We start from the raw sequence: 18,742 nt of genomic DNA, 5'->3' as shown, positions 1-18,742 counted from the left end.
AATATTTTTGATCCACAGTTGGTTGAATCTGAGGATGCAGAACCCATGGATATGAAAGGCTGACTGTACTTTAAATCACTATAAATAAGGATTAAGAGATGGTAGGCTAGAATGTAAAGTCTTCATGAATCTTAAGCTTGGCCTTGAAGGATGCATAGAACAAGAGAGATCAGATTTTCAGAAAAGAGAACAGTAGAAATTCCATATAAGGAACTAACATTAGTAGGGGGACAAGATTGGAAATAAGCTTGGCAAATCCACAACACCAAGAGGGCACTGGCTTGCATCAAGTAGATAATGTACTGATAAATGAAGTGGTCCAACCAACTTATACGGTCCAACATATATTTTCATCACTGTCAGTAGGGCTCAAGGACAATCTTACCATTTTCCCTTCTGTGGGCAACTACTAGTATTAAAAATTAAAAACACACACAATCCTTTTTCTATCATAAAAATGTTAAAATTTTCTTTTAAAAATTATAAGAAATATTTTTGGCTTTATGTGGCAGCTGGTAAAATTCCTGAAGAGGGAGTAAAAATAATAATAATAATAGTAATTATAAAACATTTATTGAAACTTTTTAGTACTAAGCACTCTATATTATGTCATTTTCACATCCTATAATGTAGGTACTATATTTTTCTCCACTTTGCAGGTGAAGAAACTTGTCTAGTGTCAAGATAATGTTTTCCAAATTTTGTTTTATTGTTTACATTTCATGACCACTAGCAGAGAAGTAGGAAAAACTTAGCCCTATACTTATCAAAATTATTGAGGCAAAAAACTTGAAAATTGTTGGACATAAATATGCCCAATTTTTACATACAAATATATTTGTTAAATACATTTGATTACCCATTTTATTGGCTATGAGTTCTTATAAGTGTGTACATATATGGATTAAAATTATTAAGACATTTTAGAAATAAAAATTTACCATTCCTCACCCAACTTATTACACTAGCCTCCTTGAAAGTTATTATGGCAATAAAATTTATTATTTTCTTTCATTTATTTATTTTCTTTTTTTAATTGAAGTATAGTTGACTTACAATGTTGCTTTCATTTATTTTTAGTACCTTTTTAAAAATGATTTCTTTGCCCTAGCCAAGAGATTAATAGGTACTTTACAAGTTGAGGCTTTCCTCTTCTAGAATTGAGTAAATGTATTTCAATTTTCTTATAAGCACTTAGATTTCTATGCTAACAGACTTGATCATCAGAGAATGATAGTATCTTATCACTGGAGTTGTTTACATTTTTGTTCAAACAGTCCTCAGCTTACCTTGCTGGTGCAGTTCAACAGTGTTAATGTGCCCTGTGAAACTGTTGATAGGTGAAGATTGAAATCATCACTGATATTCATTTTAAGGAATTGCTTCAACTTTCGAGCAGCACGATATAAAAACGAAGCTTCCTATTACAGAAAAAACATCAGAAGGGCTGTGTTTCAAATAAAATATTAAGAAGTGATAGCCTTTCCTAAGGAGGCTAAGGCCAGAACTGTATTGCTAAGTAACACCCCACCTCCACCCCAGTTTTCTTCTATTCCAGTTAATCGCATGACTGAAGAGCCACTAGACTGAAACTGTTTAGCTCCCAGGTGACAGCCTAAAGTGCCTAGAACCCAGTTTAATGATTATCTGACTTTTAAAAGTCTCTTTTCTTTGCTATGTGTGATCTTATTGCTTATGAGTGAACATATAACAAGTTTATTCAATTTTAAACAAGGAAACTAAAGGAGAGGGCTTCTGGAAGCAACAATAGTGAAAGGTATGTGCAATTTTTCTTATTGTTATTATTTTTGCCCTTTTTGAGCTATGGACGAATAGCTGGCAATAAGAAAATAAAGGGCCTATTCACCTAAAACAAGTTTTTCATATATTTAATGTAAGAAATTTAAAAAAAAAAAGAATTTATGGATATACTCTTAAATGCCATGAGGCTAACTCACCTATTGTGAGTTTAAAAAAAGTCTATTGAATAGCACACTAGTTTCTGCAGAAACAGATGACACAAATTTGTGTTGGAAGTTCTGTAGATTGTAATATTATACCAAATAGAAATGGTAGTGGTTTGAAGATAAGCAAATATTGAAAGAAAAAATTCCAAAATGCCTACAACTAAATTACTCCCATTACTTGTGTGTGTGCGTGTGTGTGTGTGTGCAAGCAGTCACTCTGACAAGCATTTTCCTGCATAAAAATTTCGGAAATAAGAGATATGTGTCTTTGAATTCAGCAGTTCTTCTAGTATTTTCAAGGTGAAAATGAAATGCTAAAATTAAAAGGAATATTTATCAAATAAGCATAGGGCTATTTATAAAATAAAAGTATAAAAGACCATAGTATAACTTAACATATCAATGGGAATTGTCGGGTTAAAGCCAAAAGACTGTGTTATTAATATAATCAATATAATTAACAGAGATACAAAAAATATAAGCTTCTATGAAATCAAGCTTGAATGACATATAAACTCCAAATAATTATCATTACCTTATTATCATCACATGAATGTTTTTTAAAAAAGTTAGGTTCGTTATTCAGGCAATTGCTATCAAAGTCTATCATGCTGTCCTGTAATAAATATAAAATAATATGGTTAAACTGGGGACCTTTCTAGCATGTAGTAATTATAAAAATAACAATGTTATAATACTTGGTATTTATATGTGCGTTTTAAGGAAAATAACTTTAGTCTGACTTAGCTGACTAGGCAGGAAGGATAGTTGTCTATAGTTGAAGAATAAACAAGTATATACACAAACCCTCACGTATTTAGAGCTTCCCCCAGACTCCATAGGTTAATCTCAGAAATCATTGAGAGAAACTGGCTTTTTTTAGGAAATAAAAGTACCTATTTTAGAAGTTATACTACATAGACAATGTACTATAAATTTTGAAATCATGAAGTTAAGATGCATTTAAGAGGTTATTTGGTCCAATTTCCTGCCACTATCAAACAGCGACAAAGGGAATTTACTTTAGAATGAAGGGAAAGCTTCTTGACAGTAAGTAAAGTTGAAATTCATTCTGCAGCATTTTAAATAATCCAGTTGGGGATGTTTGAGGTAGAATTTTGCTGAGAAAAAAGTGAGATTGAATATGTGCATTGTCATTGTCATGTAAGAGGGGGGAAGGCAGACTGGCACATTCTCATTTTCCTTTTCTAAGGAATGTAGTATTAGAAGGTGGGGATTAGCTGAATCAAGAATGTACTTGACATATTAGGAAGAATTTCCTAAGGATTCAGATTCTTTATGCACAGGATTGGACTAGCTCTGTCCAGCAAACTAGCCATTCCATGCTATCAGAGTTTCTAGAAGGACTTCAATCAATCTTAGCCTATGTGTTGTCAACTAAGGAACAGATAAAAAGTGGAGTAATGGCAGGATGTAATCATGGGCTTCTAATCTTCATCTGCCTCTCAGAAAAATATGCATTACTCTTCTCACCATTGAAAAGCATAAATGGTCTCTGGATTTATCCTGACTTTAAATGTATCTGTTTTACCTATAGGAATTACAGCCTGAACACGTAATCATTCATTTCACCATTCAACACTTACTACAGGCCAATGGGCAAAGTCCTCTGCCAAGCTTGATAGGGGAAAAAAGACAAGAAAACACAGTCCCATTTTCTTATGTCATTTGATGTAAAGGGCAGATGATGCATCCTTGGACACTTGTACATCGCTTCTTATATTTGTAAAAGTATGCTTATGTAAACAGAAGATTTGTTAGTGCCAAACATCCCAGTCATACCGCAAATATCTCAAGTGCAAATAGATATATTTTTCTATAACTATCCTCATGTTGCCATTATACATATTCCTGAAAAGATAGTGGAAAATTAATGTTTGCCTGTTAAATCATTTTCCTATTGACTTGCATTTAACCCTAAGAAGGACAATAAATCATGTATACATTTCTCTCTGATAAAACATGCTTTTCATGTTTGCCATGCCACCCGTCAAAAAAAGAAGATAAACAAATGTGCAGCTAATCTGTATGATGTTTTCCAATTTACCAAAAATATTATATGGACTAGTACCTATTTCTTGGAACATTTTAACAAATTGCTTGACACACGAATATTTGAAAAGCCATATTGGTTAAGCCATTGCTCCAGGTATTTAACAAAACTCATTTTTGGCAGATACAGAAAGTATGTTTTTATACCAGGTAATTTGTTTGCCAAATGTGTACAGCAGTAGATAAAATTTTCACTTAAAAGGTTGACTTAAAAGGTTGACTCCTATAAAAGTCACAATTATAGTTGACTAGTTGACTTTAGTGCATTTTATGAACAGATTCAACATGAGCATACATGAGTGCCAACTACAGTTGCTTTCTGAAATTGTTTCCATTTAAGCCCTGTGAGAAGGATGGCTCAGACTAAGATATGTAGAATCATGGAGTTGGAAAGAACCTTATATATCCATCTTTTGATTTAACAAATAGTAGAATTACTTTATCAGTAATAGTTTCTTACAGTCATCTTGACATATTTGAATATTTCTTCATATTTATTATGAATATGAAAGAAACAAGAGACAAGCCAAGATCACATTGACTGTGAACTCAGTATTTTCCAGTTAAAAAAATTATGTTACATAAGTTGTTCCTAAAATACCTAATGTTCTTTCGATTTGTAGAATTCCATCTTCTTTCATTTTAGCATAGTTTTCTTCTATCTTTGAATTTTTTTCTAATGCATGCACAGCAGCCCCTTACCCAGAAACACTAATTATATACACAGTTGATTTTCTATTTCACTTTTTTCTTTTATATATTTATCTTTGATTTTTTAAGATTCAATTTTGTGTGGTTTTCTCCAACATGTCTTCCATATGCCTGTTCTAGTGGGGCACTCATGGTCACATGTGCTCTAAGAGAACTAATGTCTATTTACTGCCCATAAATGATTCTCATTGGCAGCTACATAACTGATAGCTCTCTGCTTTCTATTCTCCTTCTATTTTGTAGGTCTGGGCCTGAGGATTGGGGTTTTGATATGAAGAAGAAAGATTCAGTCTCGTGTCTTACTATTCTTTGTAAATGAACTTGGTCCCTACAGAAATATTTTTCATTTCTGATTATCACTATCACAGCACACTCACGGCCCAAAGTCTTATGGCATATAAAGACTCATTTGGAGGACCTTTTGAAAAGTGAAACTTATTTTTAATGAAATCTGTAGCCTGTATGAAAATTTAAAAGGTCTGTGTTGTTCTTGGAATCCTATTTCAAATGTTACAAATTTTACCATTAGGTAGCTTACCAGATTATTGTAAGAATTGGTAATTAATTCCTCGCTAAAATTAAAAGTCATTCATTTATTCTTCAATCAAATACTTGTCGAACATCTACCATGTGCCATATAGTAGTGGAGAGAGAACTGTGATCAAAATCACAGAGGGTTCCTTCCTTCAAGAAATTTACTGTCTGCTGGTAAAGACAAACATCAATCCAATAATCACAGTCAAATCTCAAATTAATAATTGTCATGAATAAAAAGTATATGCTACCATAAAGCCTATAAAGAAGGATTTTACTTAGGAACCTCAGTAAAGCCTTCCCTAAGAAAGGAACACTTCAACTGAGATCTGAAGCATGAGTAAACTAGAGAAAAAGAAAATAGAGGAGGATTAAAGATGTAGAAAACAGCATGTATGGCTTCAGTTAAGTGGGAGGGAATAATGGCAGATAGGCTGCTGGATGAAAGAGAGCAAGGGAAAGCCGGTACATAGCTGAGAAAGCAAGAGAAATCACCGGTTTCATACGAAAGAGATCTGGAGGAAACTAAATTATGCTGGGGCTTAAGGACATGTTAAGGAGCTTTGTCTTGATCCTAAAATCAATAATTAATGACTAAATGCCTTTTTCAAACATCATATTAATAGCAGCATGGTAAATGGTTTGGAAGGGTTCAAGAAAGTATGTGTGTGAATCTTTAGGAGGCTAGTACATAGTGCTTGAGATAATGGTTTATTGGACTGGTTGGTGGGAAAGAATGTAGAGATAGGTGAATAGACTTGAGAAATATTTAGAAAGCAAATATAACATTATTTGAGAATTAAAGTTAAGGAAGATTGACAGACCAGGGATGATTCCTGGGTTTCTGGTGTGTGCAGCAGGATTTACTGTGTTGCCATTCACTGAGATAGGGAATAGTAGTAGAGGTGGTGTGAATAAAATATGTTTGGTTTTAAACAGATGAAGTTTGAGTTGACATTCAGAGATCCAAGAACATACATAAAGTAGCCAGAAAGTTAGAAAACCTGGGGAATAGACTGTTTTAAGAAGGTGGTGTTCCATAATGTACAATGCCAACCGAAAGGTCAAGTAAGTTGTCTTGTACAAAATCTATTCACATAAAGAAAACAAAATTAAATTAGAAAAACAGCTGAAAATAGATGGTAAAATGAAGTATTAAGCAGATATGATATTTGTTTTGAGATAATATTTATAAGCAAGAGCATATGCTTATAATAAAACATGCTTATAATAAAAATCTTTCAAAAGAAAAAGGTGTTATATATAAGCATATATTCAAATGTATATGCATATGCATAAACATGAACATATGTATAAGACTTGATTAATTAATCTTCATTTGACTTGCTGGGATAATCAATATTCTTCTCCTTCTGTAAAACATATTGACTAATGCCCACAGTATACCAAAGACTCCCAACTCCAGTTTCTGATATACTCATGTGTTTTTGCATTCACAATTTGAGTTGCATATTTACTAAGTCAATTCCTTAACACTAAGTTATACTTATTATTTAATTAGATCACTTAATTAAATACTATATAAATCAAAGAATATTAGAATGAAAATACAGTGTGTGTAGGACTTCCAGTTTCCAGTCTGGGAGGTAAGGAGCTTAGAAGTCACCGTTCCATCATAACAACAAGTAAAATGCTGAACAAATGGAAGAATCAGCAACTCTTCTTATATCTGTCAGAGAAGTGAGGTCACAGGATAAACTGCCTCCCCAAATATTGGAGAAACAGACAGCTGATACAATAATTACAATTTACAGAACCAGAAACCCAGGAGCAGAAACCTCCATGTGAACCAGTGCTGGGATAGAAAAACCTGAACTGTAATTGATGAATTACTGGAAACTCAGAATGGACAAGTCTTAGAGTTAAAATTCCAAGGGGACCTATCACTGGAGGTCCCCCTTTGCTCACACTTTTTCTGAGCTTTACTTACAGGAGTTCTATGAGGTCCTCACAGTGAATATGAGAAAAATCCCCATGTGCTTCTCGCAGAGAGAGGGAAAAAGCATTGATTTTGAAATATGCCAGAGTGTTATGTTATTCTTAACAAGGCCTCCCCTTAGGAGAACCTAACCTGATGGAATTTTATCAGAGCCTAACCTATCTGGGGTAAGGGAAATACCAAACTCCAGTCCTTGCTAGACATCCTTTCTCACCTAAGTGGGGAGGTATTGAGAAGCACTGGTAAAGTTTACAGTCCAGGGGCACAGACTCATCAAAAGACTGAGACCTAATCAAAGGACTATAAAAAGCTTCCCATCGCCCCACACCTTATCACTATATTACTAAAAGCCCATTTACCACAGGTTTATTTATGCAGAACATCATGTCCACCTTCCAACAAAAAATTACAAAGAATACTAAAAGGCACAAAACACAATTTGAAGAGACAGAGCAAGCATCAGAACCAGAGATAGATACAGCAGTGATGTTGAAATTATCTGACTGGGAATTTTAAAAAATATTATTATTATGCTATGGTCTTTAGTGGGAAAATATGCAGGAAAAAGTGGATAATGTAAACAGAGAGATGGAAATTCTAAGAAAGAATCAAAAAGAAATGCTAGAGATAAAAAGCACTGTAATAGAATTATGGGCTCTTTATTAAATTAGACATGGCTGAGGAAAGAATCTCTGAGCTTGAGCATATGACAATAGAACTTCCAAAACTGAAAAGAAAAAAGAAAAAATACCAGGGGAAAAAATCGAACAGAATATCTAAGACTGTGGACAACTACAAAATGTGTAACATATGCATAGCAAGAATATCAGAAGAAAGAGAGAAAGGAACAGAAGCAATATTTGAAGCAATAATGGCTGAGAATTTTTCCCAAATCAATGCCAGACATCAAACCACACATCCAGAAAGCTCACAGAACACCAAGCAGGATAAATGCCCCAAATCATATACTTAGGCATATCATATTCAAACTTTAGAAAATCAAAGATAAAGAAAACATTTTGAAATAAGCCACGTGGGTCAGGGGGGGAAACTTACTTACAAAAAAGCAAAGATAAAAATTGCATCCAATTTCTCTTCTGAAATCATTCAAACAAGAAAAAAGTGAAGTGAAATATTTAAAATGTTGAGAGAAAAAACCCACCAACCTAGAGTTCTGTACCCTGAGAAATTAGCCTTCAAAGGGGAAAAAGAAATAAAGACTTTCTCAAACAAAAATTGAGGTAATTTGTTGCCAGTAGAACTGCCATGAAAGGAATGTTTAAAAAAAGTTCTTTAGAGAGAAGAAAAATGATACAGATCAGAAACTCAGAGCTACATAGAAAAAGGAGGAGCATGAGAGGATGAATAAATGAAGAAAAAAATAAAAACTTTTATTTTCTTATTCTGAATTGGTCTAACACTTTGATTAAAATAATAATGACAACAATGCATTTGACTATATCTAATTTGATTATATATATACATATATACACACATATATATAAAATGCATGCTTATATACAAGTGAAATCAATGAAGCAGTGATATGAGGGACAGGAGGAAAGAAAAGAGGAACTAGGAATATTTTGTTATTTTTAAGGTACTTGTACTACTTGTGAAGTGGCACAGAGTTATTTCAAAGTGGACTTGGATTAATTGCAAATATACATACCAAACTCTAGGGCAACCACTAATAAAAGTTTAAAAAGAAGTATAATTGTTATGCTAAGAAAGGACAGAAATGGAATCATATAAAATGTCACAACCATAAAAGACAAATAAAGTGTGAAGACAAAAATAGGAACAAAGAATAAGAGCAACAAATAGAAAACAGTAAAAAACATATGGTAAATATTGGTCCAACTATATCAATAATCACTTTAAAATGTCAACAGTCTAAATACACCAGTTAAAAGACAGAGATTGTCAGAGTGGGTCAAAAAACACAACCTAATTATATATTGTCTATAAAAAACCTACTTTTAATATAAAGACACGTATAGATTAAAAGTAAAATGAAGAAATATATATGATGCTAACATTAATGAAATGAAAGCAGGGTAGCTATATTAATTTTAAACAGAGCCAACTTCAGAGCAAGGAAAGTTATCAGAATGAAATGGACAATACATAATGATAATGGAGACAACTGTCCAAGAAGATATGACAATTCTTAATGTGTACGCAGCTAACAGCAAAGAGTCTAAATACATGAGGGAAAACTGATAGAATACTAAGAGAAATAGATGAATCCACTATTATAGTTGAAAACTTTAATATCTTTCTATCATAAATGGACAGATCCAGCAGGCAGAAAATCAGTAAGGACATAGTTGAACTTGACAGCACAATCAGTTAACTCTATATAGTTGGCATGCATAGACAACTTCATATTTCATCCACCAACAGCAGATTACATAGTTTTCTCAAGAACACATGGAATATCCTCCAAAAGAGAGCAAATTATGGGCCATAAATGGAATCTTAACAAGTTTAAAAGAATAGAAATCATATAATGTCTGCTATTAGATCACAATAGAATCAAATTAGAAATCAATAACAGAAAGACAGCTGGGACATCCCAAAGTATTTGGAGATTAAACAATACACTTTGAAGTTATATGTGGATTGAAGAAGAAATTTCAAGAGAAATTTTAAAATATTTGAAATAAATAAAAATATAACATTGAAATCTGTGGGATTCAGTGAAAGCAGTGCTTAGAGGGAAATGTATAGTATTGACTGCATGTGTTAAATAAGGAAAGTATCTAAAATCAATAATCTAAGCTTCCACCTTAGGAAACTACAAAAGAAGAGAAAATTAAATCCAAAGTAAGCAAAAGATAAAAAAAAAAGTAATAATAAAAGTTAAAGCAGAGATCAATTAAATTGAAAACAGGATATCAATAAACTCAACAAAACAAAAAACTTCTCCTTTGGAAATATAAATAAAATTGATAAACCTTAGCCAGATTAACTAAGAAAAAAAAAAAAAGACACAAATTTCCTAATATCAAAAATGAAAGAGGGGACATCATTACAGATCCCATGAACATTAACAAGGATAATAGATACTCTAGATGATAATTGATAATCTAGATGAAATTTACCAATTCCTTAAAAGACACAATCTGCCAAAATTTACCAAGAAATAGGCAATCTGAATAGGCCTATATCTATTAAAGCAATTCAATCACTTGTCAATAAGCTTACAAAACAGAAGCACCAGGCCCAGATGGGTTCACTGATTATTTCTATCAAACTCTTAAGGAAGAAATCATAGCTATTCTCTATAATCTCTTCCAGAAGAGAGAAGCAGAGGGAATACTTCCTATCTTGTTCTATGAGACCAGGCTTACCCTAATACCAAAACCAAATGAAGACAGTACAAGAAAAGAAAACCACAGATCAATATATCTTGTGAAAATAGACGCAAAAATCCTCAACAAAATATAAGAAATTGAATCCAACAATGTATAAAATAATTATACACCATAACCAAGTGATATTTACCCATATATGTAAGACTGGTTCAACATTCAAAAAAATCAAAGAATGTAATCTATCACTTTAAGAGGATAAAGAAGAAAAATCACATGATCAAATTAATAGATGCAGAAAAACCAGTTGACAAAATCCAACATGCATTCATTACAAAAAAAACCCCCAAAACACAAAAAATCCTCTCTGTAAACAAGGACTAGAGGGGAACTTCCCCAGTTTGATAAAGAGCATCTACAAAATCCTATAGCTAATAGCATACTTAATGGTGAGAACCTCAGAACTTTCCTATGATCAGAACAAGGCAAATATGTCCCTCTCACCATTGCTTATCAACATTGTATGAAAAAACCTAGGTGATTCAACATGACAAGAAAAGGAAAAAAAAAAGATATACAAATTAGGAAGGATGAAATATAACTGTCTTTTTTAGTAGATGACATTGTAATTTATGCAGACAATCCTAAAGAATCAACAGAGAAACAAAACAAAACAAAACAAAACAAAAAACCTCCTGGAACTAATAAATGATTATGCGAGGTTGCAGTATACAAAATTAGACAAAAGTTAATAGTTTTCTTCTATACCAGCAATGAACAAATGGAATTTGAAATTCAAAACACAACACTGTTTAGAGTACTTAGGTATAAATGTAACTAAATATGTACACGATCTTTATGAGGAAAACTACACAACTCTAGTGAAAGATCAAAGGAGACCTATATAAATGGAAAGATAGTCCATGTTCATGGATTGGAAGACTCAACGTTGTCAAGATGTTATCCCAACTTGACCTACAGATTTATCATAATCTCAAAAATCTCAGCAAGTTATTTTGTGATATCAACAACCTGATTCTAAAACTTATATGGAGAGGCAAGGAGAGGACTTGTTTACTAAGGTTGTTCATACAGACAGGTGGAGAATCAACAGAAGATTAACATTCTATCATTTAATGACTGCATTTGTGATTAGCCTTACACCCACAGTGACTGATTTCTTAAGAACTTAAATGTTTTTAAATATAATTTAATATCAGTCTTCCAGCCAGAGGTGATTTTACCTAGACAAGGTGAATAATGAGATAGGAGTGTAACATTCTCTTGCCACCTAGGGTCCCATAAAGTGACCCAGCATACATTGAAACCATAGATTCCTGCCTTAGCTATATCAAACCTCAGACATTTTAAAAATTGAGACATAATTGACATATAACATTTGTTTCAGGTGTTCAACAATAATTTGATATTTTTATACATTGCAAAATGATCACCACAATCAGTCTAGTTCGATAAGTTTAGTTAACATCCATCACTACACATAGTTACAATTTTTATCTTGTGATGAGAACTTTTGAGGTTTACTCTATTAGCTATTTTCAAAATATACAATACAGTATTATTAACTGTAGTCACTGTGCTGTACATTACATCCCCAAGACATAATTCCCAGTTTTCTGGGATCATTCTGGATTATACCAGAATTACAACCTGTTTGTAGCTCCCCTTGCACTCTTAAAAGTGTTTCAGTTTGGGCAATAATGTATTTTCTCACCCTATTTGTACTATGGTGTTTTGATTTTGGTTTGCATGATATGGTTTTCCTATCTTTTAACTTTTTAAATTATTTTGAACATAAAAATATTTTAATGTCATATGTATTGCTTGCTTATCACTATTCAAACAATACTGAGATATATAATGAAAACCTTAAATTTTTTCTCCACTGCCCCCACTAGAATCACCTACCTGAGGTGATTCATATTAGCAGTTTGATAAGAATACCCTTCTTGCTCAAAAAACCTATGCATATATGTAATGTACATACATGCATACAAAATTCACATATATACATGCATATATAGGGATTATGAAGGCACTTTCCTTTACCATTTAAAAATATAGGATCATAATATATTCATTACTCTTCAACTTGTTATGTATTATTTTCACTTTATATTATGATCATCATTCTATGTCAAGCATATCTAGAACAGCTTTTAAAAATAACTACATAATATTCTACACTAAGTGTATTCCAAGGTTTATTCAACACTTCTCTTATTGATGAAAAAAGTCAATATTTGCTCCAACAAACAATGCTACAATAGACATCTTTGTATGTGTATGTGTGTGTATATATTTGTATGTGTATATTATCTCCTTTTATATTAATGTTTGCATTTTTGTAGAATTGGTTCCCATAATTGAGACTTGCTGAAGGAAATGGTATATTCATTTAAAAATTATTACGTTCAGTAAAAATGATTCATGCTTCCACCAGCAAATAAGGGAACCCATTTTGTCACATCTTTGTCGGCACCAGATGTCATAAGCCTTTCACAATTTTACCAATCCTGATATGTGAAAATTTGTGCCTCATTATAGCTTAAATTTGCATTTCCATGACTACTAGAGAATGAGCATCATTTCATGTTAATTGACAGTTTGCATTTCCTTTTCTATGAATAGCCTGTTCTTAACAATTTTCTTAGGTTGTCTGTCTTTTACTGATCAGTTTCTACATTTTATATAAGGAATTTTTGAAAACTTCCTATGTTTCATTTCAGGTGTATTTCTTACATAATGCATATTTTTTATACAATTGGTTTTAAGTTCAGAGATTAAAATAATTCATATTTATTATCGGATATTCTTTACTATTTCTTTATGCTCCTTTTCATTTGTTTTTTAATTTTGGTATATTGTTGGCTTTAGCATTTATTCTTTTTTATGACTAACTATGCTCTGATATTCAAGAAATGGGGGAGATATTTAATACGGTAATTTAATAGCTAAAATGTTTCCTACTAAATTTTATGCTAAAATTCTAAGGTGAATATACAGTACTATTAATTAACAACTATAAGTTAATTAATCAAAGCTCTGAGGCTACCAAAGTGTGATTATGTTATTTCCAGTCCTTCCTATGACCAAGAGTAACCAAAGTAAAGCAATTCTAATGAAATTTATTGTCATTTTGCTTCTCATTTAATTTACATTCATAAAATAGTATGTTTTATATTGCGTGTCTTCATAGTACATAAACAATAGCAGAAATAGAAAGTTAAGTGCTTTAACAATTAATATTGATGGTTGTTCTGTAGAGAACAGGCCAGGAATAAAAGCAAAAAACACCAGTCCAAAAATAACATTGAAAATGACTATATTATCAAATATAGTGTGTCAAAATAATATGCTTTTTTATGCAGAAAAGTTAGAAAAGAAAATTTGTTAATGTGAATTTCAACTTGTGAAAATACCTCTATAGAATTTCTTTGATAAGGCACAATTATAAAAAAGTCAATCATACAAAATACTATATATAAAATAGATAAACAACAAGATCCTACTATATAGCATAGAGAATATATTCAATATCTCACAATAACCTGTAGTGAAAAAGAATATGAGAAAAATATATATATGTATAATGGAATCGCTTTGCTGTACTCCAGAAACTAACACAACACTGTAAATCAACTGTACTTCAATAAAAAAAATTAAAAGCCAATCAGCCAGCAAAATTCATTAGAAGCCCTTATAGTGTTATGAATACGAAACAAAGGGGGATACCACGAAAACTAAGATTTAATGAATAAATCTTAGTTTTAAACCCATTCTTTATCTTGTGTAAAATTGTTTATGCCTTGCATGTCTTTTCTGGAAGTGAATATATTTGTTATATGTATGGGATGCCTTTTCAGTGTTACCAACACACCTTAGATACATAACTTGATATTTTATTCATTTGTGTTAATCAAGGTGTGGCTAGGTAAGCTTGGGGATAAGAAACAGTGTTCCAGGACTGGTATTATTCAGCAATTGGCAGATTTCCCTAGATATCAATGTTCATGTCAAATAGAAACACTGAATAATTACTGAAACCTGGCAGAATATTCACCTATAGCTGGTGTAGTGCCACAGATCAAGAAGTTGTGCATATCTACTCTGGATGTGTAGGAATGTTATTATGAGACATATATAAAAGTTTCATACAGGGCATCCATTCTCTGTTTCTTCTAAATAGACTGTAGTCCTACATCAGTGCAATGGGAAGAACACTGAAACTGAGGTGTGGATAACTACATCTTAACATTTCCACTATTTATATTAAATAATTTTTCAGCAGTAATGGACTTCAGAGATTATGCAAGCCAAATTTCTAATCTTATGAATTAGAAAAGTCAGGCACAACAGCAGTTAACTGACTTGTCCAAAGTCTCAAAGCCAAAGTGGCAAAGCTGGGACTCTGGCCCAAACATTTTCATTCCAGACCAGTAGACCTATAACACCATGCTGACATATGGTAGCCTCTCCCTGAATTTCCTCATCTGTAAAACTGAGTTCATTGAACTTGAGCAGTAGTTTTCACACAGGATTACCCCAGGTAATCCTGGGGTTCCACAGGATGACTTGGGGGGCCCTTATAAATAGGCATGAGATGATGCATAATAGTCAAGGTTCAGGGCCTCATTGGAGTTCTATGTAGGGGTCATTTGAAAAAAAAAATTTCATGGATAAATAAAAATTTGAAATCACAGTTATTAATGATTTACTTCTAAGTTCTATAGATGCAAAATCATCATGCATAAGTTTGAAGTTCAGTAGAATTTCACCCTGATAAATCAAGCAATTTATAGTCTCCTCTTTTTCTCTCCAGCTGCTGGGGGCTATTTCAGTCCCACTACTCCTTTTGGGAAATTTGCTCTAAGAACTCCATCCACTCACTTAGTATTGACTACTTTTTATTTACTTGTTTCTGGTGCAAGAACTACATTTTATCAGTCTTTAAGTTTTCCATTGTATCTTCATAAAATCAAAAAGTCACTGCTTGATTGACAGTATCAATATTCACACATTCCCAAACTTTCAGAGGACATCCACTGTCATATGTAAACTCTGAATACTGAAATAACCATCTTTCTGAATGTTTCTCATCTCTAATTTATTTTATATGAGCCATATGAATTATCTTTCTAAATCCCAGATCTAATTCTACCATTATGAAGTTTAAAAAGCCATCAATGGCTCCCTATTACCTAGTCCTAGAAAATCAAGTTCACATTCCTCAGGTTGCCACACAAGGCCTTCCAAGATCTGATCACAGCCTAACTTCCAAACTTTATACACTCACATCTCAACCAAAGCTCAAGCCACATAGGCCATTGACCGTTAAAGACAACTCCCCAGCTCCCATACTTAATAAGTTTCTGTCTCTAAATATTTTTATCTTTAATATCAGCATTATCCCATTGTGTTGTAATTCTTTATTTAAAAGTTTGTCTTTCCTTCAAAACTGTGATCTTACAGGACTGGGACTTTGTCTCATAGACTGGTCTTTTTTATACTCATGTTCAATATCTAACAGCTTACCAGCAAGGGATTAATTTCCAAAATATACAAACAGCTCATATAACTTAATATCAAAAAACAAACAACCCAATCAAAAAATGGGCAGAAGATCTAAAAAGACATTTCTCTAAAGAAGACATACAGGTGGCCAACAGCCACATGAAAAGATGCTCAATTTCACTAATTATTAGAGAAATGCAAATCGAAACCACAATGAGGTATCACCACACACCAGTCAGAATGGCCACCATTAAAAAGTCCACAAATAATAAATGCTGAAGAGAGTGTGGAGAAAAGGGAACCCTCCTATACTGTTGGTGGGAATGTAAATTGGTGTAGCCACTGAGGAGAACAGTATGGAGGCTTCTGAAAAAACTAAAAATAGAACTACCATATGATCCAGCCACTCCTGGGCATGTATCCAGAGAAAACTCTTAATTCGAAAAGATACATACACCCCAGTGTTCATAGTAGCACTATTTACAATAGCCAAGGCATGGAAACAACCTAAATGTCCATCAACAGATGAATGGATAAAGAAGATGTAGTATATATATAGAATGGAATATCATTCAGCCATAAAAAAGAATGAAATAATTCCATCTGAAGCAACAGGGATGGACCTAGAGATTATCATATTAAGTGAAGTCAGACAAGACAAATATCACATGATATCACTTATACGTGGAATCTTTAAAAATGATACAAATGAACTTATTTACAAAACAGAAATATACTCACAGACATAGAAAACAAACTTATGGTTACCAAAGGGGATGGGGGGAGGGGAGGAGAGATAAATTAGGAGTTTGGGATTAACATATACACACTACTATATATAAAATAGATAACCAACAAGGACCTACTGTATAGCACCGGGAACTATACTCAATATCTTGTAATAACCTATAATGGAAAAGAATCTGAAAAGGAATGTATAGAGAGATATATATCTATATCTCTATCTATATATGTATAACTGAAAAAAATTAACAACTTGCATGTAATGACTAGAAGACATTTTGTAGATGCATACAAAATTGCATTAAAACCTGGACTCCAATCTTACTTCCTTAAGACCTACCCATTTTTCAAAGTCCTATTAAAATTGTAATTCTCCAGTCACTAGAGTTCTTAGAGAGAGTGCATATCATACATCTTTGAATTGGCAGATTATAATTGGCAGATGCTTAATAAATGCTTAACTGAACTATTAAGGAACAGAAGTTAAGATTTTACAGAGATCTAGAAAAACTCATTGCAAATCTGCCAACGTATGCACAATGATAATTTTAGGAGATTTTAATCACTCATCAGTCTTAAGGTTAATATGCAGTCATTGTTACATATTATGTCATAAGCACGGCAATCAGCAATTTACAAATGTGCCAAATATAAAATTCTAATCACCAGTGCTTGTATACTCTATTCTCTAACTGCCTTACTACTTGCCTGAACTTTATATATCACGGTCCAACTATAGGACCCATAGGATTTTATGAATGAGAGAAAATGAGTGGCCAAGTACTAGACTGAGTCTATTTAAAGATTCTGGTGAGCTGAAGTGGGATGGTCACGGGTAGAACAAAGAGAGAGATTTACTGAAGAAAAATGTCAAGCAAAGCAATATAACCAAGCATGGTAAACCAAACTATCGTGCGGAGTCACAAGGGAGTGCTTTATTCTGAAAGCAAAACTGTAAACAATGCCTGGTCCAGCAACAATAAGCAAGACATTAGGTAAGTTACATGTGCATGTATTGGTAGCACATAAACCAAGAGTGGTAAGAAGTCATGAGTATAGCCAATATGGTAAAAACTATAAGTCATGTAATAAATTTTACAATGTCACTCATGTACATTAACATCTTTACACTATAATTTAAAAATGACATTTCAAAAAAAAATGACATTTCAAGTTTTTTATAGAAATATAGTAAAGTATGTGCATTCATTCATTCAGTCAATAACTGTTTTTGAGGGGTCTATTCTGTGCTAGGTAATATTCTAGATGCTGGGGGATAGTGATTAACAAGAGAGTCTCTGCCCTCACAAATAAGAAAATTTCAGATAGTAGCAAGAAGCACGAGGAAAATGAAAGAATATAAGACATTGCAGGGAGAGGAGAGGCCACTCTCATTTCTAGAAGGAAGTGAATTTTATGCTCATCAATTCATCTTTCACCGCAGAGTCTGCATTTTTCTTTTAGTTGGTTGGATTTTGTGGCTACTGTAGTAGTTTTTTTCTTCTTCTTTAAGAAAAGGCTCATCATGAGTGCTCTGTCCCCTACATTCTGACATGGCTGCATAATTTTCTACCCATGCACTTTATACTTAAGCAATAACTTGGCTAGGTATAAAATTCTTCAAGTCACATTTTATTTCCCTCCGAATTTTGTGGCTATTATTCCATTATCTTTTGTATTTAGGTGTGGAAAATCTGAAGCCACTCTGATCACCGCCCCCTCCTGCCCCAGGATGACATGCCATTTCTACCTGAACGCTTGAATTATTCTTTTATCTTGAAATTCAGTCATGCTACCATGATATAATGTACTGGCAAGCATTTTATATTAATTTTTAAATAGTATATGATATTCCCCTTTGTTAATTCCATTGTTTCAGTCATTTGGAGGAAAATTTT

At 32.7% G+C, this 18,742-nt stretch overlaps 1 protein-coding gene across 1 annotated transcript in view; it reads right to left on the bottom strand.

Annotated features, from left to right (window-relative positions):
* The window catches only part of IL7 (interleukin 7), a 51,075-nt gene that overhangs the window by 4,108 nt on the left and 28,225 nt on the right, over positions 1-18,742 (bottom strand). The window contains exons 3-4 of the mRNA XM_036830482.1: positions 2,503-2,583; positions 1,286-1,421 (exon numbers count right to left, since the gene is read on the bottom strand). Coding sequence (XP_036686377.1) covers positions 1,286-1,421; positions 2,503-2,583 — 217 coding nt within the window. The remainder of the gene's footprint in view (positions 1-1,285; positions 1,422-2,502; positions 2,584-18,742) is intronic.

The sequence above is a fragment of the Balaenoptera musculus genome, chromosome 17 (genome assembly GCF_009873245.2).
Source record: "Balaenoptera musculus isolate JJ_BM4_2016_0621 chromosome 17, mBalMus1.pri.v3, whole genome shotgun sequence".
Classification (NCBI taxonomy): domain Eukaryota; kingdom Metazoa; phylum Chordata; class Mammalia; order Artiodactyla; family Balaenopteridae; genus Balaenoptera; species Balaenoptera musculus.
The sequence above is the reverse complement of the archived record's forward strand: the minus strand, read 5'-3'. Positions and strand labels throughout refer to the sequence as shown.